General features: G+C 41.8%; 1 protein-coding gene across 2 annotated transcripts in view; it reads right to left on the bottom strand.

Annotated features, from left to right (window-relative positions):
- LOC144679839 (uncharacterized) overlaps positions 1 to 25,587 on the bottom strand; it is a 219,366-nt gene that overhangs the window by 176,918 nt on the left and 16,861 nt on the right. The window contains exons 2-5 of one of the 2 annotated variants that reach the window (XM_078540682.1): positions 24,039 to 24,136; positions 11,490 to 11,574; positions 5,318 to 5,571; positions 3,052 to 3,131 (exon numbers count right to left, since the gene is read on the bottom strand). In XM_078540682.1, the coding sequence (XP_078396808.1) occupies positions 3,052 to 3,131; positions 5,318 to 5,571; positions 11,490 to 11,574; positions 24,039 to 24,116 (497 nt within the window). In that variant the 5' untranslated portion in view covers positions 24,117 to 24,136. The remainder of the gene's footprint in view (positions 1 to 3,051; positions 3,132 to 5,317; positions 5,572 to 11,489; positions 11,575 to 24,038; positions 24,137 to 25,587) is intronic. The other variant, XM_078540692.1, reaches the window with a different exon arrangement.

The raw sequence follows: 25,587 nt of genomic DNA, 5'->3' as shown, positions 1-25,587 counted from the left end.
ATTCATGATATTCAAATGCATGTAAATGTGGCTCCTGTCATGGGAAGGTGGGCTACCCGAACTGCTATAAAAGCCATAAGCGGAAAATTACAAACAATGTTTAAGCTGGCAGGAAGATGACTTATGGCCGCAATCCGAATTTTCCCGTCCCACCCGCCGCTATGCCTGCCACTTGCGGGACCAGAAAATCCCACCCGACCACCAATGCATCTACAGCCACCTCCTTCAACACTCTGGGATCATCAGGTCAAGATATAACGACTTTGTATAAGTAAGACATCGTGAAAAACTAGCAACTATCAACAAGTCCTATTTATGAGGAAGATTCTCCATCTACTATCTATACTACCTATGATATAATATATTAAAAAATTAAGATCAGCATAGAAACATAGAAAATAGGAGCAGGAGTAGGCCATTCGGCCCGTTGAGCCTGCTCCGCCATTCATTACGATCATGGCTGATCATCCAACTCAATAGCCTGCTCCGGCTTTCTCCCCATATCCTTTGATCCCTTTCGCCCCAAGAGCTATATCTAACTCCTTCTTGAAAACATACAATATTTTGGCCTCAATTACTTTCTGTGGCAGTGAATTCCACAGGCTCACCACTCTCTGGGTGAAGAAATTTCTCCTCATCTCAGTCTTAAATGGTCTACCTCGTATCCTCAGACTGTGACCCTTGGTGCTAGACTTCCCCATCATCGGGAGGAACATCCTTCCTGCATCTACCCTGTCTAATCCTGTTAGGATTTTATAGGTTTTTTCTGAACTCCAGCGAATATAATCGTAACCGACTCAAATCTTTCCTCATATGTCAGTCCAGCCATCCCAGAAATCAGCCTGATAAACCTTCGCTGCACTCCCTCTATAACAAGAACTTCCTTCCTCAGATGAGGAGACCAAAATTGCACAGAATATTCCAGGTGTGGTCTCACCAAGGCCCTGTATAATTACAGCAGGACATCACTGCTCCTGTCCTTGAATCTTCTTTGAATCCTCTCGCTATGAAGGCCAACATAACATTTGCCTTCTTTACTGCCTGCTGCACCTGCATGCTTACCTTCAGCGACTGGTGTACAAGGACACCCAGGTCTCGTTGCACATTCCCCTCTCTCAATTTATAGCCATTCAGATAATAATCTACCTTCCTGTTTTTGCTACCAAAGTGGATAACCTCACATTTATCCACATTATTCTGCATCTGCCATGCATTTGCCCACTCACCCAACTTGCCCAAATCACATTGAAGCATCTCTGCATCATCCTCACAGCTCACCCCCTCACCCAGCTTTGTGTCCTCTGCAAATTTGGAGATATTACATTTAGTTCCCTCATTTAAATCATTAATATATATTGTGAATAGCTGGGATCGCAGCACCGATCCCTGCGGTACCCCACTAGTCACTGCCTGCCATTTGGAAAAAGACCTGTTTATTCCTACTCTTGTTTCTTGTCTGCCAACCAGACTATCCATCTCAATACACTACCCCCAATCCCATACGCTTTAATTTTACATGCCAATCTCTTATGTGGGACTTTGTTGAAAGCCTTCTGAAAGTCCAAATAAACCACATCCATTGGCTCCCCATCATCAACTCTACTAGTTACATTCTCGAAAAATTCCAGAAGATTTGTCAAGCGTGATTTCCCTTTCATAAATCCATACTGACTGTCTGATTCTGCCACTGTTTTCCAAGTACTCAGCTATTAAATCTTTTATAACGGGTTCTAGAATTTTCCCCACTACCGATGTCAGGCCTATAATTCCTTGTTTTCTCTCTACCTCCCTTTTTAAATAGTGGGGTTACATTAGCTACCCTCCAATCTGTAGGAACTGTTTCAGAGTCTATGGAATCTCAGAAGCTAACCACCAATGCATCCACAATGCAGGACTGTAACTCCTTGGTTATGGAATTGGTGCAGCAGCAGTTCAATGAGCTGATGAGGCCAGGAAAGGTTAGCATATCTAAATCCAGATCCTACACTGAATCCCAGCTACTTTGTCTTGTCAGCCCTACTCCATTCACACCACTCTTCACCCTTACAAAAATTATTCCCAAACTGGAATCTTGTCATGTTGAGAAGTAGAGAGGAGGGAATTCCAGAGCTTAGGTCTGAACTAGCTGAAGAAATGGCCACCAGTGTGGAGCAATTAAAATCAGGGCTTCTCAAAAGGCCAGAATTAGGGCCGTGTTGATTGGGGAAGCACAGACTGCTTTGCGAACTGAGTGTTAAAATGGGAATTCAATGCAATTGGAATCTCTCTGGTAATTATGTCTCGAGCTGTAATTTAGATTAACAATTAGAATCTGATTTAGAACTTCAAAACTGCAAAAGAAACTACAAGCTAGTTAAAATGCTGGCAGTGGAAGTTAATTGCTGATCAAATGAAAATGGTTGCATTAGTAAGTGTTAATTAGTGTAGCAGGTTTTGCAGTTGTAATGTAGATGTGAGTCAGAAGCTCTCTATATAAATTGCCAATGGTTGTTACCACATAGAGTGGGAAAGTACAGAGTACTTAATGAACCAAGTGCTAAACTGGGATATTCACTGCGTACATTCAATGTGAGCGAACTGGGAACTTCATGATCATGGTCTCTCCCCTGCCAGGTAAGTTGGTGCAACTGGAAATTTTGTACAGAGGCGAAAAGCTTTATGCTTCTTTCTAGTAGGCGGTGAGAGTTCTTCTTTTGCCTCCAAGCTTGAAGTCTGACAGTTTTGAGACAGTGAAGGGTTAAGTAAGGTAAAGCTGAGCATTGCCAGTGTATGTGTGGAAACTGACATTATGTTTTTGAATGATATTGCCAAGGGGCAGTATGTATATAAGCAGTTAGAATCGGCCAGGGATTTATCATTTGGGGACACTAGAGATAATTGAGAGAGAATGGGGAGAGAAGCCATTGATGGCGATTTTCTGGTTAAAATTAGATGGATAAAAATGGAAGAAGGCAACCGTAGTCCCACCCACCTGGACGAGAGTATGTAAGTGTTTGAAGAGGATGGTGTGATCAACAAAGTCAAGTATGAAAAGGATCTTTTGTTCATTACCTTTTACTTAATGATTTTCGAAATGATTCTGCCTTTTGAATCTTGCCTTCATTTCGTATCATCTTAGCTTGATCTTTTGCCTGTCATATACAATAGTAAACAGTTTCATTTCTAAAGCAGCTTTATTTATGTATGTAGATATGTGAATATAAATAGGTACAGTATAAAATGGACATTGAACTGGACAATCATTTGAATTATGTGTTTAGGTAAGCATAAAAGTTAAAAATGAAAAATGATTTTGTAATTGTAAACTCTCAGGTCAGGACTTTCCTTCTTGGGGCAGGAAACAAGACTTCAGGACTGTTTCTGGGGGATAAGCAGTCACGGTCCTCGATGTCTTCATCCAAGAGAATGAGGATGAAGGTATCGAACTCGGGGAGAGAGACTGCGAGGTTCTTAAGCAAATTGATAAAGGGAGTGACAAGGTATTGGAGGTGTTGGCAGGCTTAAAAGTGGACAAATCTCCAGGTCTGGATGATTTGTGTCCCAGGCTGCTGAGGGAGGCAAGGGAGGAGATCGCAGGGGCTCTCACCCAAATTTTTAATTACTCTCTGGCCATAGGGGAGGTGCCAGAGGACTGGAGAACAGCTAACGTGGTTCCGCTATTTAAGAAAGGTTGTAGAGATAAGCCAGGGAACTACAGGCCAGTGAGTCTCACGTCAGTGGTAGGGAAACTATTGGAGAAAATTCTGAAGGAGAGAATCTATCTCCACTTGGAGAGGCAAGGTTTGATCAGGGAAAGTCAGCATGGCTTTGTCAGAGGGAGGTCATGCCTAACAAAGTTGATTGAAACTTTTGAGGAGGTGACCAGGTTTGTAGGTGAGGGTAGTGCAGTTGATGTAGTCTATATGGATTTCAGCAAAGCCTTTGACAAGGTCCCACATGGGAGACTTATAAAGAAGGCAAATACACATGGGATACAGGGTAATTTGATAAGGTGGATTCAAAATTGGCTTAGTTGTGGGAGACAGAGGGTGATGACAGAAGGATGCTTTAGTGACTGGAAGCCAGTGTCCAGTGGCGTACCACAGGTATCTGCGCTCGGTCCCCTATTATTTGTCATTTATATAAATGACATAGATGACTAAGTGGGGGGGTAGGATTAGTAAGTTTGCGGATGATACAAAGATTGGCCGGGTGGTTAATAGTGATGTTGAGTGTCTTGGGCTACAGGAAGATATAGATGGGATAGTCAAATGGGCAGATATGTGGCAGATGGAATTTAAACCTGAAAAGTGTGAAGTGATATACTTTGGAAGGAGTAATTTGACAAGGAAGTGTTCAATGAACGGTATGACGCTAGGAAGTTCTGAGGAACTTGGTGTGTGTGTCCATAGATCTCTGTAGGTGGAGGAGCATGTTAGTGGGGCAGTGAAAAAGGCAGATGGGACATTTACCTTTATCAATCGAGGCATAGATTAGAAAAGTAGGGAGGTCATGTTGGAGTTGTATAGAACCTTGGTGAGGCCACAGCTGGAGTACTGTGTACAGTTCTGTTCGTCACATTATAGGAAGGATGTGATTGCACTGGAGGGGGTGCAGAGGAGATTCACCAGGATGTTGCCTGGGATGAAACATTTAAGCTATGAAGAGAGGTTGGGTAGACTTGGGTTGTTTTCGTTGGAGCAGAGAAGACTGAGGGGCGACCTGATCAAGGTGTACAAGATTATATATACCACAAACAGCAAGGGACCCAACACCGATCCCTGTGGAACCCCACTGGACACAGGCATCCAGTCACAAAAACACCCCTCGACCATCACCCTCTGCTTCCTGCCACTCAGCCAATTCTGGATCCAATTTGCCAAATTGCCTTCGATCCCATGGGCTCTTACCTTCATTGTCAGTCTCCCATGCAGGACCTTATCAAAAGCCTCTTCTTGTACCTACATTCTAACATTTCTTGATTCATGTACAAGGACACCCTCTGTACCACAGCATTCTGAAGTCTCTCTCCACTTAAATAATATTCTGCTTTACTATTCTTCCTGCCAAAATGGACAATCTCACATTTTTCCACATTATACTCCATCTGCCAAATTTTTGCCTACTCACTTAATCTATACCTCCCTTTGTAGACTCTATGTATCTTCTTCACCACTTGCTTTCCTACCTTTCTTTGTAGTGTCTGCAAATTTGGCTACAATACACTCGGTCTCTTCATATAAGTCATTAATTTAATTGAAAGTGGTAAAAATATGATTGGAAGTAATTCATAAGGTATCACTGCAATTTTAAAGGCATAGCATTTGAAAGTAATTACCTTGGGTTTTAAAGAATTCTTCTGTAAAGGCTCTCTTGTGACATGATCAGTGGCACATTGCACCATGCATTGGTTGGGTTTAAAATATGAAGTTTGCCAGCTATCTGCAGCAGCTCCTTTCTGTGAGAATGTCTCTGTTCTTTTTGTGTTCATTTCATCTATTGTGTTCTCTTCATTATTATCTTGAACTAGCTCCTTCAGAGTGGGTAATTTCTTTTCACTGCTTTTACTATTGGTGCCACTGTCTGAGAGATCTGAATCAAACAAAATAATGATAAAATTACCCAAAGTTTAATAAATATATCAGTTAGGTATTGGTAGAAGATTTGTTTTGTATCTTACTCGCAGCACATAACTTTAACAAAACTTTAAGAGCATTAAGTGGAAGTTTGTGTAATTGATGCTTATTCTAAAAGCACCCTTGTAATGTATGGAATTGCTCATGTCCTTGTAAGGTAGCAGACTGGAACTTTCAATTTAGAGTTTTCTTTGTTGCAATTCAGTACCTAAAAATTAGCACCATTAAATATGCAACTATTAAATTTATTATCTGTCAAGAGTTAAATGTGCATTTACGGGAATACTTTCATTTTGAAGCTTTCAAGGCTTTTTTAAATTCATTCATGGGATGTGGTCAGATCATTGATCAGATCATTTCACACTATATATCATGCAAACTCATGAACGGGCCCAAGGCAGTCACTTTCGGCCCTGAAAAGTGCCCGGCCTACCTCAGGTTACCCTGGAAGGGCAAGGTATCTCAAAAATTTGAGCAACAGGTGAAGCTAGGTGTTTCATGTTGCTAATATTCAGGAGCAACACAAGTGGTAATCGCCACTAACAGGATATAGCCATCACGCCAAAAAGACATTCTGCCTATCACACAAATGTGTAATGTGGTGTGAGTTTCATGTTAATGGCTAGGCCAGTATTTATTGCCCATCCCTAATTGCCCTCGAGAAGGTGATGGCGAGCTGCCTTCTTGAACCGCTGCAGACCATGCACAAGAGTGACATCACAAGACAGTGCGAGAGAGCGTTGGAAAGATCAGAACCAGCGCGAGTGCGGGGAAGCTTCAAAAAGTGATGTCAGCACAAAGGTGAGAGCTGATTGGTGAGTAGTGGGTAAGTGTTTTTCTCCATCTAAATAGATTAAGCTAAGGAAAGCTAAGAGTTCTAGTTTTTATTTAAAGTACATAAATAATTTAACATTTTATTTTACTGTATTTAACTTAAAGTAAGAGTTTTTTTTTCAACTAGAGGCATGGCAGGGCAGCTACGTCCCATGTTATGTACTGCCTGCAACATCTGAGAAGTCCTAGACGTTCCTTGCACTCTGACGTGTGCAGGAAATGCCACCAGCTGCAGCTACTTGAGGTAAAAATAATAGTGTAGTAATAGTGGGGGATTTCAACTTCCCCAACATCAACTGAGTTAGTCATAGTGTGATAGGTTTAGAGGGAGCTGAATTCTTAAAATTCAGGAGAGCTTTTTAAACCAGTGCACAGAAGGTCCTACAAGAGAGGGGGTGGTCCTGGGCTTAATTTTAGGGAATGAAGCCGGGCAAATGGTAGAGGTATCAGTGGGGGAGCATTTTGCAGACAGTGATCATAACTCCGTTAGATTCAAGGTTGTTATGGAAAAGGACAAGAATGGGCCAGAAATCAGAGTTCTAAATTGGGGGAAGGATGATTTTAATGAGATTAAATATGATTTGGCCAGTGTGGACGGGGAGCACCTACTTATAGGTAAATCTGCATCAGAGCAGTGGGACTCATTCAAGAAGGAAATAGGAACAGTACAGGGTCAACATATTCCAGTAAAAATAAAGGGTGGGACCAACAAATCCAGGGAACTCTGGATGTCAAGGGATATACAGGATTGGATAAAAAGAAAAAGGGAGGCTTATGGCAGATACTGAGGGCTCAAAACAGCGGAAGCCCTCGAGGAGTATAGAATGTGTAGTGGGGAACTTTAAAAGGAAATGAGGAGAGCAAAAAGGGGGCATGAAAAACATTGGCAGGTAAAATAAAGGAAAATCCAAAGTTATTTTACAAGTACATTAAGAGTAAGAGGATAACTAGGTAAAGAGAAGGGCCCATAAAGGACCGTAGTGGTAATGTGTGTGTGGAGCCAGAAGATGTAGGTAGGGTTCTAAATGAATACTTTGTGTCGGTGTTCACAAGTGAGAGGGACGACGTGAGTATGGAAATCAGGCAGAAGGACTGATATATTTGAAGAAATTAACATAGAAAGGGAGGAGGTTCTAAGTGGTCTGGCAGGCTTAAAAGTTGATAAATCTCCAGGCCTGGATGAAATGTATCCCAGGCTGTTGAGTGAGGCAAGGGAGGAGGTAGCAGGGGTGCTGGCAATAATTTTCAATACCTCTCTGGCCACAGGAGAGGTGCCAGAAGACTGGAGGACAGCCAATGTGGTACCGTTATTCAAGAAGGGAGGTAGGGATAAACCAGGGAACTACAGGCTAGTCAGTGGTGGGAAAACTATTGGAAGCAATTCTGAGGGACAGAATTAATCTACACTTGGAGAGGCAGGGATTAATCAAGGACAGTCAGCATGGTTTTGTTAAGGGGAGGTCATGTATAACCAATTTGATTGAATTTTTCGAAGAGGTGGCCAGGTGTGTAGATGAGGGCAATGCATTTGATGTAGTCTACTTGGACTTCAGTAAGGCTTTTGATAAGATCCCGCATGGGAGACTGATAACGAAGCTAAGAGCCCATGGGATCGAAGGCAATTTGGCAAATTGGATTCAGAATTGGCTGAGTGGCAGGAAGCATAGGGTGATGGTCAAGGGATGTTTTTGTGACTGGATGCCTGTGTCCAGAAGGGTTCCACAGGGATCGATGTTGGGTCTCTTGCTGTCTGTGGTATATATAAACGATTTAGACTTGAATGTAGGAGGGTTGGTCAGTAAGTTCATGGATGACACGAAAATTGGTGGGGTGGTAAACAGTGAGAAGAATAACCTTAGATTACAGGAGGATATAGACAGGCTGGTCAAATGGGCTGATCAGTGGCAAATGGAATTTGGTAGATAAGGTGGTTAAGAAGGCGTATGGGATACTTGCCTTAATTAGCCGAAGCATAGAATTTAAGAGCTGGCAGGTTATGCTGGAACTGTATAAAACGTTGGTTAGGCCACAGCTAGAGTATTGTATGCAGTTTTGGAGTCCGCATTATAGGAAGGATGTGATTGCACTAGAGAGAGTGCAGAGGAGATTTACCAGGATGTTGCCTGGGCTGGAGAGTTTTAGTTATGAGGAGAGATTGGATAGTCTGGGGTTATTTTCCCTGGAGCAGAGGAGATTGAGTGGGGACATGATTGAGGTATATAAAATTATTAGGGGCATAGATAGGGTAGACAGGAAGGAACTTTTCCCCTTGGTAGGGGGATCAATAACCAGGGGCATAGATTTAAGGTAAGGGGCAGGAGTTTTAGAGGGGGCCTGAGGAAGAATTTTTTTCACCCAGAGGGTAGTGGGAATCTTTCAGGAACTCACTGCCTGAAAGGGTGGTAGAGGCAAAAACCCTAATAACATTTAAGAAATATTGGATGTGCACTTGCATACAAGGCTATGGGCCTAGTGCTGGAAAATGGGATTAGAATAGTTAGGTACTTGTTTGACTGGTGCAGACTTGCTGGGCCGAAGGACCTTTTTCTGTGCTGTAGACCTCTATGACTCTACAAATAATGGTCACTTCAGATCCTTGTAAATGTATTAATCAATGTCAAATTTTAAAATTTGGAATCAATCAACTTTTAGTCTCTGCAGGAAATATAAGACAAATTTCTTCAAAGTGGAATACTTCACAAGAATACCAATATAGGGGGAAAGCTGCCGTGTGACATATATGACAGGGTTCATCCTCACAGCTCGCTGCGACCGCATATCTATGGGCTGCCCAAGACACAAAAAAGTGATGTCCCCTTATGCCCTATCTTATCTATGACCGGTTCTGCACAACATGAATTGGCCAAATGGTTCGACGAAGTTTTCCAAATACATGGTGAAGGGTTCCTTCACATTTGTAAAGGCCATTGAGGATTGCTAATTTGACATTGCTAGCCTATTCTGCAATGTTCCACTTAAGGAGGCCATAGGTATTTGTGCTGCAGCACAATATCATGGTGATCTAGACCCGCCACCATTGCATGAATCAGTATTCATTGAACTTATGAACTTTGCAACTTGTGCAGTTGAGTTCAGTTTTAGTGACACCATTTTGCCCAAATAGATGGTGTTTCCAAGGAATCCCCTCTAGGCCCAGCTTTCACAAACATCTTTGTTAGGTTCTATGAAAAACTTGTATTCAATGGAATTACACCTAACCTCCTACCCCTCGCATATTTCTGATATGTGGATGATATATTCGCAATACTTAAATCCGCAGCTGCATGTAATAATTTCCTTACATGTCTTAATGGGCTCTATCCTGAGCTCAAATTCACCTTTGAAATGGAGCAGTCCATTGATCTAGTAGTTGAGAAATCTGCCAGGGAGTTCTCTACCACGGTCTACCAGAAGCCTACCTTCACTGGTCAATATATGTGTTGGGATTCTTACGTTTCCACACACTTTAAGATTGGTCTTCTCAGCAACCTTGTAAATAGGGCCCGAGCCATTTGCTCACCATGCAAGCTTGACACTGAAATAGGGTGCATCAAAGGCATCCTGCAGGATAATGGCTACCCTGATCAGATCATTTCGCACCGTATATCACGCAAACTCATGATCAGGCCCAACGCCATCACTTTCGGCCCTAAGAAGTGCCCAGTCTATCTCAGATTACCCTGAAAGGGCAAGGTATCTCAAAAATTTGAGCAACAGGTGAAGCTAGCTGTTTCACGTTACTATTCAGAAGCAACATGAGTGATATTCGCCACCAACAGGATGCTGCCGTCAAGCCAAAAAGACGTTCTGCCTATCACACAAATGTGTAATGTGGTATATGAATTTCAGTGCCAGTGTGGTGCTAGGTATGTAGGCCGTATGTCACAAGGACTGGTGGATCATATCAAACAACACGTCCCAGCCGCTGTTCGCAACGGGCAAGGTACAGACTACACCCAAACAGCTCGTGCTTGCAAAACTCAAAACAGTGTTCAACATTAGATGTGATTCCGCGACTGGACAACATTTGCTTAAATGACCCTCAATGTGCTAAGAATTACACTGGCAACCAATTTAAAATTGTCAGTTGGACTCGCATTTGCGTGCCCTGGAAGTTCCATATATTAATATACATTTCTTGGCCGATAGAAAGGAAATGTACACACATAGCACCTATTTCAGCTAAACAAAATAAGTGACAGCCATTTGTTGACTCATTCCTTAGGGCAATGCCTAGACCAATCAAGGTCAAGCAGCCTGGTTTAATTTTCAAGCAATGATTAGCAGTTAACTGTCAGTCACCACCAATTGGTGCATTCTCCATGGCAACATCTCTGCCAGCCTACCTACCAACTAATCAGCACTCTCTTCTCATACAGTATAAATTGTTGTTTTCCCTTTATATTGGTATTCTTGCGAAGTGTCCTGATGTTACCTCCTACACTAGGAGCTTTTATTTTTCGCAATGACCTTTGTTGTGGCACCTTATCAAATGCTTTCTGGAAATCTAAGTACAATACATCCACAGCATATGTTAGTTCTTCAAAGAACTCAAATAAATTGTTTAAACATGATTTCCCTTTCACAGAACCATGCTGACTGGCTGATTATGGTGAATTTTTCCAAGGGCCCTGCTATAACGTCTTTAATAATAGCTTCATTTTGCCTATGACAGATGTAACCCAACTGGCTTGTTATCCAGTGACCCTTACTAAGGGTGGGCATGTATGAATGTCAGATAACTGGTTTGGCTGCAATGTCCTGGGCTGAATAATCCACTGCACTTGTTTTCTGGGCTCAGAAATGAAGAAATATGCTTTGGTTGAGGAACTAAAAGGTTACTGGCATTCTTTTTTTAAAAACTGTGTTACTATTTTCTAACTCCTTTCTAAGATATACGTTGAATACACTAGGTTAGATTAAAGATAAAGGAAGGAGTTAGTCGAGATTTAGAAAGATAACTTCAATTTAATTTTTTAAAAGATATGTCAAAGTTGGAAAATAGGTAAATTAATACAATGATATGTAGCATGATCTCACCAAAGTCATCAAGATCACTGAAGTAATTTTCTTCCACAGTGGTTTGCTTTGCCACCCTGGTAACAACTGCCCTGTGTAATTCATCCTGAATTGAAAATAAAATGCAAAGGAATATCATTTTTTTCTGTGAGTACATAGATTTATCAAATTTGCAAACAAAAAAGTTCTTTCTTTTTTGTGGTTGGAGAGGGTGGTGAATATAATCTCATTTCAAGATACCAAAAAGTAGCATTGACTATTACGATGTTCAAAATTCCTACTATTACAGAAAAAGAAAATATGCGCCTCAGACTCTACTTCGACAATTAAATAAAAACAATACATAAATACTTTTCTAGGACAGTAGTACGTTACAAGGGGTCAATGCTCATTTTAATTTTCTAAAGCTCACATGCTCTGTGCAAGAGGATGAAAAGTGATAATTCATTGTCCAAAAGTGGTCAAGTATTTTGCTGGTGGGTTTAGTACAAACTGATTTCGGTCTTACTCCCTGAACAACCTCATAAGAGTTATGATAGATCATAGACATTAGTCAACCTAACCTTGAAAATAGTTGGCCAAAATCCATTAACTACTAATTATAAGTTCATGATACCTGACTACATGGAGTGAAAAATATCATCAGGTCTGGGATTTCTACGTAAAAACAAACAAAAGATTCAAAAGAAATTCAAAGGACAAATGTTTCAGTGTCAGATTCATACTTGCAGTTCTGTTTGTTGGCAAATTGCATGAATCCCAAAGCTAACAATGCAGTATTAAAGAAAATGAAAAGAAAAAATAAGAAACAGACTAGATATTTGCTTTTGATGGTAATTCAAATAGACAGATTAAAATCTTTGCTCTTATTTTACTTACTGCCTGATTCCTGTGACATTGCTCACCAATGGTCGAGGATCCAGAATATTGTTATGACGTTTAGCTGATAAAATTGACTATCTCTTCGAAGTCCTCAAGGAGGCTCACTGTGTGGAAAGTGGCAGAATAGTTGCTTTCTGAGATTATGTGGGAACTAATATTCTATTCGGTTGGAGGTTTCTCTAAATTGATTCCTCTCCTTTGGGAGAAGCAAATCTTCTGAAGAGCAGAGGGAAAATGGGCAGGTTTATCAGCTAATTTTCATAATAAATGGAAGTATATAGTTGCACCTACCTTGGGCTAACATTAGGCTACAAATTGATGATCTGAACGTGGGTATAGGGCATAATTGCAAAGTTTGCAGATGATACTAAACTTGGAAATGGTATAAGAAGTGAAGGGAATAGCAGCAGACCTAAAAGACTGGTGAATTGGCAGATGGGGAGATGGTGGTGTAATGGTTATGTCATTAGACTAATAATCGAGAGGCCTAGGCTAATACAAATTCCACAACAGCAGCTGGTGAAATTTAGGTTCAATTCATAAATTAAATTAGTTAATAATTTGGAATTGAAAGCTAATCAATTGTCATGTCATGCTCAGGACAACCATTAGGATATTGGATATCACAGACTATAAGGTTATACTTTGTCAAAGTACCCACAAAAGCTGTTAAAATGGCTACAATCATGTGACTCTGGACATTTAAACCGTGAACAGTATTTGATTCTATGGCCAATATTTAGTTAAACATAGACCTCAATGTTTAGGGTACTTCAAAGCCACCTGCAAAGTTTACAAATCTCATTGTTTAAGGATGAACCGGCGTTTGAGGACTATGGAACTGTTTGCCTCGAGTGTCATACTGAACAAATATTTGGAATATTTGAGCTCAAACTGAATCAGAGATAAGAGTGAATGGCCACTATATCGTGGTGGTCTGAACCTCAGAAATGTTAACCCCATAGTCATGTGACTGAAACTTGCAGGGACTGCAGTATAATACAAACTATACAAAGCAAACCTGGAAGAAAAAAAATCTGAAGCACCAGAAACATCTGAACTCAGTCTTCTAACGCAGCTGAAGTTCTATACTTCAAAGTTCACCTGAGAATTAATCTGGCTATTCATCTATAAGAGGCTTCACAGATTCATGAGAATCCTTTGCTTCTAAAAGACTTTCACTCCAAATAAAGTATCAACTCAACTATAAAGGCACCAGGCCTCTACCCACATAGTGTTAAATTCAAGTTTTATAATAAAAGCTTTATATTCATCCTTATCTAATCTTTGCATGTGAGATTGAGCGAGTGAGACGAATAATTGAGATGTCTCACGTTAAACATCCAGGGCAAGTGTGTGGTAATAAATAACCTTTATTTTTAAAATCACCAAAAAGCCTCCTGCAGGAATTTATTTTAAATAAGGAAAAATCACTGAGGGCAAGGAAATACACACACTTACACACAAAACAAACATCCTGATTACGGACTTGAACTGATCTCCCCGTGCATTACCAAGCTTCGCTCAGTCACTGAGCTAGAGGCAAAACTGCAGACACTGCGATGCATCAAAGGGAGAAAGTTACCTGGGCACTTTGTGCCAGGAGGCAGTCATACATACCCTTTAGGATAGGGTCTTCTGATTTGGTTAGTGGTCAGGGACAGGAGGGTGTGACTGTGAGTGAGGCAGGTATGGGGACCCAGAAGGTAGAAGTGGAGGAGCCTCAGCCTTTGTGATTGTCCAACAGGTTTAAGGTTCTTGCAGCCTGTATGGATAAAAGCGGTGGCTGCAGAGTGGATAAGCAAACTGACCATGGCACTGTGGTACAGGAAGCCATTCAAGCGAGAGTAATTAATAGGAATGTAATGGTACTCGGGGACAGTATAGTCAGGTGAATAGACACAGTTCTCTGCAGCCAAGAGCAGGAGTCCAGACGACTGTGTTGCCTGCCCGGTGCCAGGGTTCAGGGCATCCGTTCTGGGCTGGAGAGGAACTTGCAGTGAGACGGGGAGGATCTAGTGGTAGTGGTCTAGGTAGGTAGGTGACAAAGGAAACTAGGAAAAGGGTTCTGCTGAGGGGGTATGAGCAGCTAGGGACTAAATTAAAAAGCAGAACCTCAAAAGTAGTAATCTCTGGATTACAATCTGAGCCACAAGCAAATTCGTGTAGGGTAAATCAGATTAGAGAGTTAAATGCGTGGCTCAAAGATTTGTGGGGGAGAAATGGGTTCTGATTTATGAGGCACTGGCACCAGTACTGAAGAAAGTGGGAGCTGTACCACTGGGATCTGAACTGTGCTAGGACAGGTGTTCTTGTAAATTGTATAACTAGGACGGTAGAGAGGGCTTTAAACTGAATAGTTGGGACAAGGGATCAAGTTTGGGAAGATGTGATAAATTAAATAGAGAAGACAAGGCAAGAGAGCAAGATAGGAAATTATTCCAATGATGATCAGAGCATGGCAGAAAGGGCTAGAGAGCACCAGCAAACAGGCGAGAGATTATAAAGTTCTCTGTATCTAAATGCATGTGGCACTCGTAACCAAACAAATGAATTGACAGCACAAATAGAAATAAGTATGTATGATCAGATAGTCATTAGAGACATGTGTTATGGACAGGAGGGGGTTTAATTTAAACAGCCCTGATTTCTCCTATCTCTGCCTGTCCGTAAACAGGAAGGTGTTTTGATTTTTTGATTTCCCCCTTTATTAGTGGTGGCGTGTTTTCCACAACCCTTCAGTTTGGAGTAATCCAATCCTCTATTAATAACTTGAGATAATGTAAAATAAGAGAGGTAGTTATTTTACACACATCCAGGGAGAAAGTTACCTTGGCACTTTGTACCAGGAGGCAGTCATACATGCCCTTTAGGATAGGGTCTTCTGATTTAGCCATGGCCAGGAGGATGTGACTACAGGAAGGGGGTTTGCAATACCTGCCCCTTTTAGCAATCATACAATAAAAGAGAGATAAGGGAAAGAAAGGTGTTCAGGGAAAGGACCACGGTAAAAGAAAGAATTATGGTTTCACATGAGTCCAGAGTCCAGAATCAAAAAGCCCAATGGTGCATTCCTTCAGGGGTTAGTAGGCTGAAACTGTTGCAGGCTAATCTGCTTTTCCAGAAGCGCTGACTTCCACAATGGAAGAAGACACGTAGAGATGAATTAGTTTTCTAGGCACAGATACAGAAGTTCAGATGTTCCAATAGTACAGTGTAGACGAAAGCCAGGTAATTAAAAACCTGGACAGAGCCCTGGTTCTGTTGTTGTTCTGTTGGTGGAAGATGGCAGGCAGAGGCAGGCTGCTAGCCTGGAGTCCTGGTTCCCTTTTGAGGTTAAATAGTGAATGAAGATGGAATTTGAAAGCTGTATAATTTGAACAGCTCATATCTTGGTCATGCGACAGGGTGGTTTTAAGTCAAGCCATTCAGCTAATGAGGCCGCTTGTTAAAACCTGTTATGTTTTGAGCAGGTAACTGTAGAACCATTAGCACAATGCTGGAGATGAGGAGTCACAATTAGCTCTGCCTTTGTCCATAGCTGGCTGGTGTCTACTATCCCTTGTGTTGGCTTGGCTGGAATGTTTATACACTGCAAGGAGTGTTACATTCCAGGGGTTTGGTGTGTTAGCCTTTGTCCATTTTCAAACTGCTCAGAAACTTCCAGAACTACCATCATGTGGTCAGTGGCAGCCATTTAATCAGTCCAGCCATTTGTCCATTTTAAGAAAAACAGAATTTAAACAAGAGAATAAGGAAGAGAAACAAATATCTTTTAGTTCGTTTTTCTTCGCGCTGTCTTAGTGGGACACAAGGCTGCAGGATGACAAAGACAAGGGCCAGAATATTCAATGGTACATGACATCTGGTAAGGACAGAAAGCTAGGAAAAGTTGGAGGGGTAGCCCTGTTACTTAAGGATGACATTGGTACAAGAGAGAGAAGACCTTAGCTCTGGAGATCAAAACGTAGAGTCAATTTGGGTAGAAATAAGAAATAACAAAGGTAAGAAGTCACTCGTGTGAGTAGTTTATAAGCCCCCTTACAGTAATTATACTGTAGGACAGGGTATACAGATAGAAATAATGGGAGCTTGTGAGAAAGGTACGGCAATAGTCATGGGTGATTTTGATCTATCACAGCATCACAGTGACTTTACAGTGCAGAAGGAGGCCATTCGGCCCATCGAGTCTGCACTGGCTCTCTGAAAGAGCATTCCACCTAGTTCTACTCCCCTGCCCGATCCTCGTAACTACCAATTCCCTTTTGAATACCTCAAGCGAACATGCCTCCACCACCCTTTAAGGAAGTTTGTTCCAGACTCCAATCACCCTCTGGGTGAAAATAAAAAATCCTCACATCATATTTAGCTCTTTTGCCAAAAATTTTGAATCTGTGCCCTCTAGTTTCTCACTATTTACCCTGTCTATACCCCTCAGGGTCTTGAATATGTTCATCAAATCTCCTCGAAGCCTTCTTTTCTCCAAGGAAAAGGGTCCCAACCTCTCCAATCTATCTTCATAACTACAGTTATCCCTGGAATCATTCTTGTGAATCTCCTCTGTCCTCTCTCCAATGCCTTCACATCCTTCCTCAAGTATGGCACCCAGAACTGGATGCAGTAGTCCAGGTGAGGCCTAACTAGTGTCTTATACAAGTTCAATACAACCTCCTTACTCTTGTACTCAATGCTTCTATTAATAAAGCCTAAGGTACTATATGCTTTATTAACTGCTCTCTCAATATGCCCTGCCATCTTCACTGACCTATGTACATATACACCGAGGTCCCTCTGTTCCTGCACCTCCTTTAGAGTCTCTCCCTTTATTTTACACTGTCTCACCATATTTTTCCTGCCAAAATGAATCACCTCACACTTCTCTGCTTTGAACTCCATCTGCCACTTGTCTGTCCAATCCACCAACATGTCTATATCCTTTTGAAGTTCAAGATTATAAAAAATACAGTTGACAACATTTCCAATCTTATCATCTGCAAATTTTGAAATCATGCCCTGCATACCCAGGTCATTAATATATATCAGGAAGAGCAAGGGTCCCAATACTGACCCCTACAAACCTTCCTCTAATCTGAAAAGCAACCATTTATCACTACTCTAATTTTCCTGTCACTCAGCCAATTACTTATCCATGTGTTTACTTTCCATTTTATTCCATGACCGAGAATTTTGCTCACAAGTCTGTTGTGTGGCACTGTAACAAATGCCTTTTGAAAGGCATTTTGATGCACCACATCAACAGCGTTTCCCTTATCAAACTTGTCTGTTATCTCCTTTTGACATTTCGAGTCCGTATGACCCTTCATCAGAACTAAGACATATAGAAATGAGATGAAATATAAGCTGGTAGAAGGGGGTGGGACAGGAGAGCTTGGATGGGGGCCAGTGATAGGTGGAGGCCAAGAAGAGACTGCCAAAGATGTCATAGACAAAAGGACAAAGGGGTGTTGATAGTGGTGATATTATCTAAAGGATGTGCTAATGGGGACATAAAGGGTAGCAAGCAGGACAAGCTTGTTGAAATGGCAAGCGACAGGGAGGTCAGGGTCATGCTTGCGGACAGACCGCAAAGTCTGTGTTTGGTCTCTCCAATGTAGAGGAAACCGCATTGGGAGCAGCGAATGCAGTAAACTAAATTGAGGGAAGTGCAAGTGAAGCGCTGCTTCACTTGAAAGGAGTGTTTGGGCCCTTGGACGGTGAGGAGAGGGGAAGTAAAGGGGCAGATGTTGCACCTTCTACAGTTGCCTGGGAAGGTGCCGTGGGAAGGGGTTGAGGTGTAGGGGGTGATGGAGGAGTGGACGAGGGTGGGCCAGAGGGAACGATCCCTGCGGAAAGCCGCCAGGGGGCTGAAGGGAAGATGTGTTTGGTGGTGGTATCATGCTGGAGTTGGCGGAAATGGCGGAGGATGATCCTTTGAATGCGGAGGCTGGTGGGGTGATAAGCGAGGGCAAGGGGGACCCTATCATGGTTCTGGGAGGGAGAGGAAGGTGTGAGGGCGGATGTGCGGGAGATGGGCCGGACACGGTTGGGGGCCCTGTCAACCACCATGGGTGGAAAACCTTTTGTCCTTTTGTCTATGACATCTTTGGCAGTCTCTTCTTGGCCTCCACCTATCACTGGCCCCCTATCGAGCTCTCCTGTCCCACTCCCTTCTACCAGCTTATATTTCATCTCATTTCTTTATGTCTTAGTTCTGATGAAGGGTCATATGGACTCGAAGCGTCAACTCCGCTGATGCTGTCAGACCTGCTGAGTTTTTCCAGGTATTTTTGTTTTTGCTCCCCATGAAGACACTCGTCCCAGTCCCATTAAGGTGTAACCCGTCCTTCTTGTACAGGTCCCACCTGTCCCAGAACTGATCCAATGCCTCAGAAATCTAAAGCCCTCCCTCCTACTCCATTTCTCCAGCCATGTGTTGAACTGCTCAATCTTCCTATTCTTATGCTCACTAGCATGTGGCACTGGGAGTAATCCTGAGGTTACTGCTCTTGAGGTCCTGTTTTTAATTCCCTTCCTAACTCCCTAAAATCTGCTTTCAGGACCTCATCCCTTTTCGTACTTGTCAGTGGTCCCAATGTGGACCACAACCTCTGGCTATTCACCTACCCCCAAAAGAATGTCCTCAGCCACTCTGTGACATCCTTGAACCTGGCACCAGAGAGGCAACATACCATCCTGGAGTCACGTGTACGGCCACAGAAATGCCTTGCTGCTCCCCTAACTATGGAATCCCCTATCACTATAGCACTTCCACTCTTCCTCCTCCCCTCATGTGCAGTTGAGCCATCTGTGGTGCCACGGACTTGGCTCTTGCTACAGTCCTCTGAAGAACCATTTCGCTCACTAGTACGTAAAATGGAAAAGCGATTAAAGAGCAAGATAGCCTCAGAGGTTTCCTGCACTACCTGCCTGTTTCTCTTAGATACTCTGCCTGTGTACTTCTTAGCTGCAACGTGACCACCTCTCTAAACATGCTATCCATGTACTCCTCAGCCTTGCAGATGCAACACAGTGATTCCAGCTGCCACTCAAGCTCCGCAACTCAGAGCTCCGGCTTCTGCAGTTGGTGACATGTCTTGCAATGTAGTCATCGAGGACACTTTGTGCCTGCATGACTTCCCACACCCCGCAAGATACACATTCCAGATGTTCGAGCTGTACTGATATACTTTAAACTTTATATGAGTATTTACTACTTTACTAATTTGTTTTAATTATTTTCTTAATTAATTTAGACTAATTCCTATGTATACCACAATTTACTGCATTTATTAAATGCTAGTACCGCCCACAAATACAACTAAAAGCTATAAGTTTCTCAATTACGCAGATATGTGTTTTAGGTATTAATCTTAATTAATTATTTTATTGTCAGGAAGATATGCTAATGTCCACAATGTTATTGGAATTTATTGTAAAATAGAGTCTGTGTATATGTGTCTATATGTGTCTGTGTGTGAGACTTAATTGAATTAGCGGCAGCTAGTCTGGGTGTTTTGATGTGAGAAGAGAAGTTAGGTTTGAAATGTTAATTAGGTAAACATAGGGAAGTTTAGAAACATAGGTGTCAAGGGAACATTTGCATTTTTAAATAAACAAGACTAGATAGTCTTCAAAAGGAGTGAAATGTGCCACCTAGCCAGGTGAAGTTTAGAAAGAGTGTGTTTATTTTTCCCAAAGATTGCTGGAAAAACTTAGTACTATGAGAGACTATTGTCAGAAAGATAAAGTTCCAAGACATAGTGAAACAATGTGAATTTGCATTCAAAGGGGAAAATACGTATAAAAGAGCAATGGCTGTGTAAGGGAAGGCAGTCTAAGATTCAACAAGTGTGAAAAACCCTCAGCATCTATGCCTCAAATTGCTGCCTTCAGGGACTGAAGTTAAGAGAACTCATTTTGAATTTGACTGTTCAAGGTATCAGTTACTTTGCCTGGGTCTTTTAAAAATGTGTGTCTTATGGTTGCCTTAACAAAAGTGTAACTGGGAGTCAGATTAGGTAGGGGACTTAGAAGTTATCATCGTAGTAATTTGTAGATCTATGTATTTAAAGTTATTTCTTCTATTAATAAATGTTTAATCTAGTTTTGTAAAAGCCTATAAGACTTGGCGATCTTATTACTACTGAATTCAAGGCACGCATCTCGATTTATACAATTTTTAAAATATTCGTTTATGGGATGAGGACATTGCTGACTAAACCACATTTATTGCACATCACTAATTGCCCTTGTTCATAGAGCATTTTAAGAGACAACCACATTACTATAGGTCTGGAGTCATATGTAGACCAGACCAGGTAAGGACGGCAAATTTCCTTCCCTAAAGGACATTAGTGAATCAGATGGGTTTTTACGACAATCGGCAATGGTTTTGTGCTCATCATTAGGCTTTCAATTCCAGATTTTTATTGAATTCAAATTTCACCATCTGCCATGGTGGGGTTTGAACCCGGGACCCCAGAGCATTACCCTAGGTCGCTGGAACACCAGTCCAGTGACAATACCACACTTTGCCACCACCTCCCCTAAATTGCAAAACAAGTTGTGGCAGTTGTTTCAAGTTTCCCTTTGGGATTTGAATTCAGCATTTACCATCAGCTGTGTCATAACATTATTTTAACTATTATTTAACCATTATTTAACTATTTTATTTTGATTTTGTTTTTAATTTTCAAGTTAGAGATTGGGCAAATCAGGTTTGCAAAGGTCATCAGGATAATGAGTTCATAGAATGTTTTCAGGATAGTTTCTTAGAGCAGCAAGTTTTAGCACCAACCAGGGAGCACATATACTAGATTTGGTGATGTGCAATGAGACAAGGTTAATTAATGACCTCATAGTGAAGGCACCCTCGGTAGCAGTGATCATAATATGATTGAATTTCACATTCAGTTTGAGGGAGAGAGGAGTCAATCAAGACTAGTGTTTTAAACTTAAATAAAGGCAATTATGAGGGCATGAAGACAGAGCTGTGAAGTGAACTGGGAAATTAGGTTAAGGGATAGGTCAATAGAGGTGCTGTGGCAAATATTTAAGGAGATATTCCAGAATACTCAGTAAAGATGCATTCCAGTGAGAAAGAAAGACTAAGGGAAGGACACACAACCCAAAAGAAGTTAAAGGTAGTATCAAATTGAAAGGACGTGTATAAGTCTGAGAACATGAGCAGCAGGTCAGAAGATTGGACAGAATATGAAGAACAGCAAAGAAAGACTAAAAGATTAACAAGGAGAGAGAAATTAGAGTATGAGAGAAAGCTTGCTAGAAATGTAAAGACAGATAGAAAGAGTTTACGGGTATTTAAAAAGGAAAAGAGTAAGCAAAGAGGGTGCTGGTCCTCTAGAGAGTGAGAACAGGGAATTAATGAGGGAAAATAAGAAAATAGCAGATGAATTGAACATATATTTTGTATTAGTCTTCACTGTAGAGGATACAAATAACATCCCAGAAATAATTATGAATCAGGAGGTGAAAGGTAGGGAGAAACTTAAAACAATTACAATCACCAGAGAAAATTATTAGAACTAAAAGCTCAAGTCCCCAGGTCCTGATGGACTGATTCCTAGGATCTTAAAAGAAGTGGTTGTTGAGATAGTAGATGCATTGATTTTAATTTTCCAAAATTCCCTAGTGAAGAGAGAGACAGAAAGCAGGAAACTACAGGCCAATTAGTTTAACATAGGGAAATTGCTGGAATCTATTATTGAGGTTATTGTAGGGCACTTAGAAAATTTTAATGCAATCAGGCAAAATCAACATGGTTTTGTGGAAGTGAAATCATGTTTTCCTAAAAATTGGAGTTCTTTGAGGAAGTAACAAGCAATGTGGATGAAGGGGAACCTGCGGATGTGCTTAGATTTCCAGAAGGTATTTGAAAGTGGCCACATCAAAGGTTACCACGCAAAATAAGAGCTCATGGTGCAGGAGTAACATATTAGCATGGATAGAGGATTGGTAAGCTAACAGGAAACAGAGTAGGCATAAATGGGTTGTTTTTGGGTTGGCAAGATGTGACAAGTGGAGTGCCACAGGGATTGGTCCTGGGGCCTCAGCTATTTACAATTTACATCAATGACTTGGATGAAGGGATCGAATGTATGGTTGCTAAATTTGTTGATGACACAAAGATAGGTAGGAGAATAAGTTGTGAAGAGGACATAAGGAGTCTGCAAAGGGACACAGGTAGGTTAAGTGAATGTGCATAAAGATGGCAGATGGAATATAATGTGGGAAAATGTGAGCTTGCCCATTTTGGCAGGAAGAATAAAAAAGCATCATATTACTTAAATGGAGAGAGAGATTACAGAACTATAAGGTACAGAGGGATCTAGGTGTCCTGGTACGCAAATCAGGAAATGCGAGATTGCAGATACAGCAAGTGATTGGGAAGGCAAATAGATTGTAATTGTTTAATGCAAGGGAATGGAATATAATAATAGGGATGTTTTGCTACAGTTGTACAAAGATGTGGTGAGGCCACATCTAGAGTACTGTGTACAATTTTGGTCTCCTTATTTAAGAAAGGATATAAATGCATTAGAAGCAGTTCAGAGAAGGTTCACTCAACTGATGCCTGGGATGGGGGTACCTCAGAGTTCTCTCTCCATTTAAATAATACGATGCTTACATAGAAAGGTTGGATAGGCTAGGAGTTTATGAGATTGAGAGGTGATCTTATTAAAACGTATAAGATCCTGAGGGAACTTAACAGTGTGGATGCTGAAAGGATGTTTCCCCTTGAGGGAGAGATGAGAACTAGGGCAGACAGTTTAAAAATAAAGGGTCTTCCATTTAAGATGGTGATGAGAAGAATTGTTTTCTCTCAGAGGGTCGTGAATCTTTGGAACTCTCTTCCCTAGAGAGTGGTGGAGGCAGGGTCAATGAATATTTTTAAGGCAGAAGTAGATAGATTCTTGACTAACGAGGGAGTCAAAGATTACTGGGGGTAGACGGAATGTGGAGTTGAGGCCACATCAGATCAGCCAGGATCTTAATGAATAGCGGAGCAGGTTCGAGGGCCAAATGGCCGACTCCTGCTCCTAATTCCTATGTTCATATGTAACAGTGAATCCCCCACTATCAACATCCTGGGCGTTACCATTAACCAGGACCTTAATTGCACAATTTCCGGGCAGGAATTTCCGGTCCCGCCAGCGGCAGTCATTGTCATGGGCAGGACAGGAAAATTTGGAGAACTGCTCCTAATTTTCCCGTCTTGCCTGTGACAAAATCCCGTCCTTAAATACTGTGGCAACAACAGCAGGTCAGAGGCTGTAAACTCTGTGGTGAGTAACTCACCTCCTGACTCCCCAAAGCCTCTCCATCATCTACAAGGCACATATTTGATGGAATACTGTCCACTTGTCTGGGTTTGTGCAGCTCCAACAACACTCAAAAAGCCCGCTTGGTCAGCACCCCATTCACCACCTTAAACATTCTCTCCCTGGTATACTATGTCCAATTCCAGGTACCACGCTTTAGTAGAATGTCAAAGCCTCGGAAAAGGTGCAGAGGAGATTCGTAGAATAGGACCCAGGGTGAGGGACTTCAGTTTTGTGGAGAAACTAGAAAAGCTGGGATTGTTTTCCTTTAAGCACAGAAGTTTAAGGCAAGATTTAATAGAAGTGGTCATAATTTTTATAATTACGGAACATTAAGGTACCATACCTGAAACTTAGTTCGTCTAGAGACTTTAGGACTTCTCGTGTAGGCCAAAGTGGTACTAAAATTCTCTTCATCAGACATTCTTTTAGTGCTTACAAGATCTACAGGAAACAAAAGCAGAATTTAAATTCGATGCATTAAATACCAAAAAAAAAGTTTGTGCTTTCATTTCTGAACAATACCAAATATTGACGAACAATGCAGCCAAGCTCTTTCTCATCTACAGATGGCAATCAATCACACACAAGTCCAACTTGTAAAGTTTTTCCCTTCTCAGTTCAGGAGTGCGGAATCATCTTTACTGCATCTAAACTGACCAGGAATAAAACTGCTTTTCTTTCTGATTTGTGTAGCTCAGGGCAGAAGTGTCCCAGATTTGCACTAAGTGCAGCAGCAGGCAGGAAAAAGAACATTTTATACGCCAGCTGCAACGGCGACTTTTCACACCATATCGTCCCAATCACGCCTCGTTAATTATGCATTCCAGGGAAACATGCTGGACTGAATTTTGCCGTCGGCGAGCAGGGGGCGGGGCCCGCTTGCCGATGCGTAAAATGACGCGGGATGATGTCGAGCAGAACCCCCAACGTCATCCCACCCCATTTAAATTTTCAGGAAGGCAGGAGCGCAGCAAAATCAGCTGCGGACCTGCCGACCTGTCAATGGCCAATTCAGGCCATTGACAGAGTCATTTAAATAATTTAAGGACCTGCCCATCCAACCTTAAGGTTGGCGGTCAGGCCAGGAGCCCCGGCGGCAAATAGAAAAAACACGAAACCTCATTCACCGGCGGGATGAGGTTTCATGAAGGGTTCTAAAATGTTTAATAAAGTTTTACTGTAATTTATGAACATGTCCCACAACATTGTCACATGAGGGGGACATGTTAGGGAATTCTTTTTCTATTTTTATTCTTTTAAAAAGTGTTAGTGATCTCCCTGAGGCAGCATTTAGCCTCAGGGAGATGTACGCATGTGCGAAAGAGCGCACTCTCACTTTTGGGGAATCTCCCCCCTGCCCACACAGGAAGCATATAGCGCTTCCCGCCGGACATCACGCTGGTCCGGCCTTAATTGGCCCACCCACGTAAAATGGGGGTGGGGCCTGCTTCTTCGACGGGGATCGTCTTCCTGCCCGCTGGAGATTGGGTCGGGCGGGAAGACGATCACATGTCCTTTATCTTCCAGATTTATCTTTGGGCATCAGGCTTAAGCTTTTGGAACACTGCCTTCTTGACCTGAGACCTTGGATTGCTCTGCCAGGCAATGATGGCTCCTGTTTTTGTTCTAGGAGGTCAAGTATTTCAGTACCATTTTCACTGAACCAGTCCAGGTGACAATGATGCCCAAACCCAATAGTCTGGACACAGAAGTCTAGTACAGCTGACTTTATTTGATCCCACTATTCTGGCGTTGAGTTGGATGTAAGAAGATTTTTCAGATTGGTTGTAAACTGCACTTGGAATTCCTCTCTTCGGTTGGACTGCTTTAGAGCTGAAACATTGATCTTCTTCCTCTCGGACTTTTGTGCCTTGCAATGTCTTGGTACTAGG

This window comes from Cetorhinus maximus, chromosome 1 (genome assembly GCF_964194155.1).
Source record: "Cetorhinus maximus chromosome 1, sCetMax3.hap1.1, whole genome shotgun sequence".
Classification (NCBI taxonomy): domain Eukaryota; kingdom Metazoa; phylum Chordata; class Chondrichthyes; order Lamniformes; family Cetorhinidae; genus Cetorhinus; species Cetorhinus maximus.
Note: the sequence above shows the minus strand (reverse complement) of the source record. Positions and strands in the feature narration are given on the sequence as shown.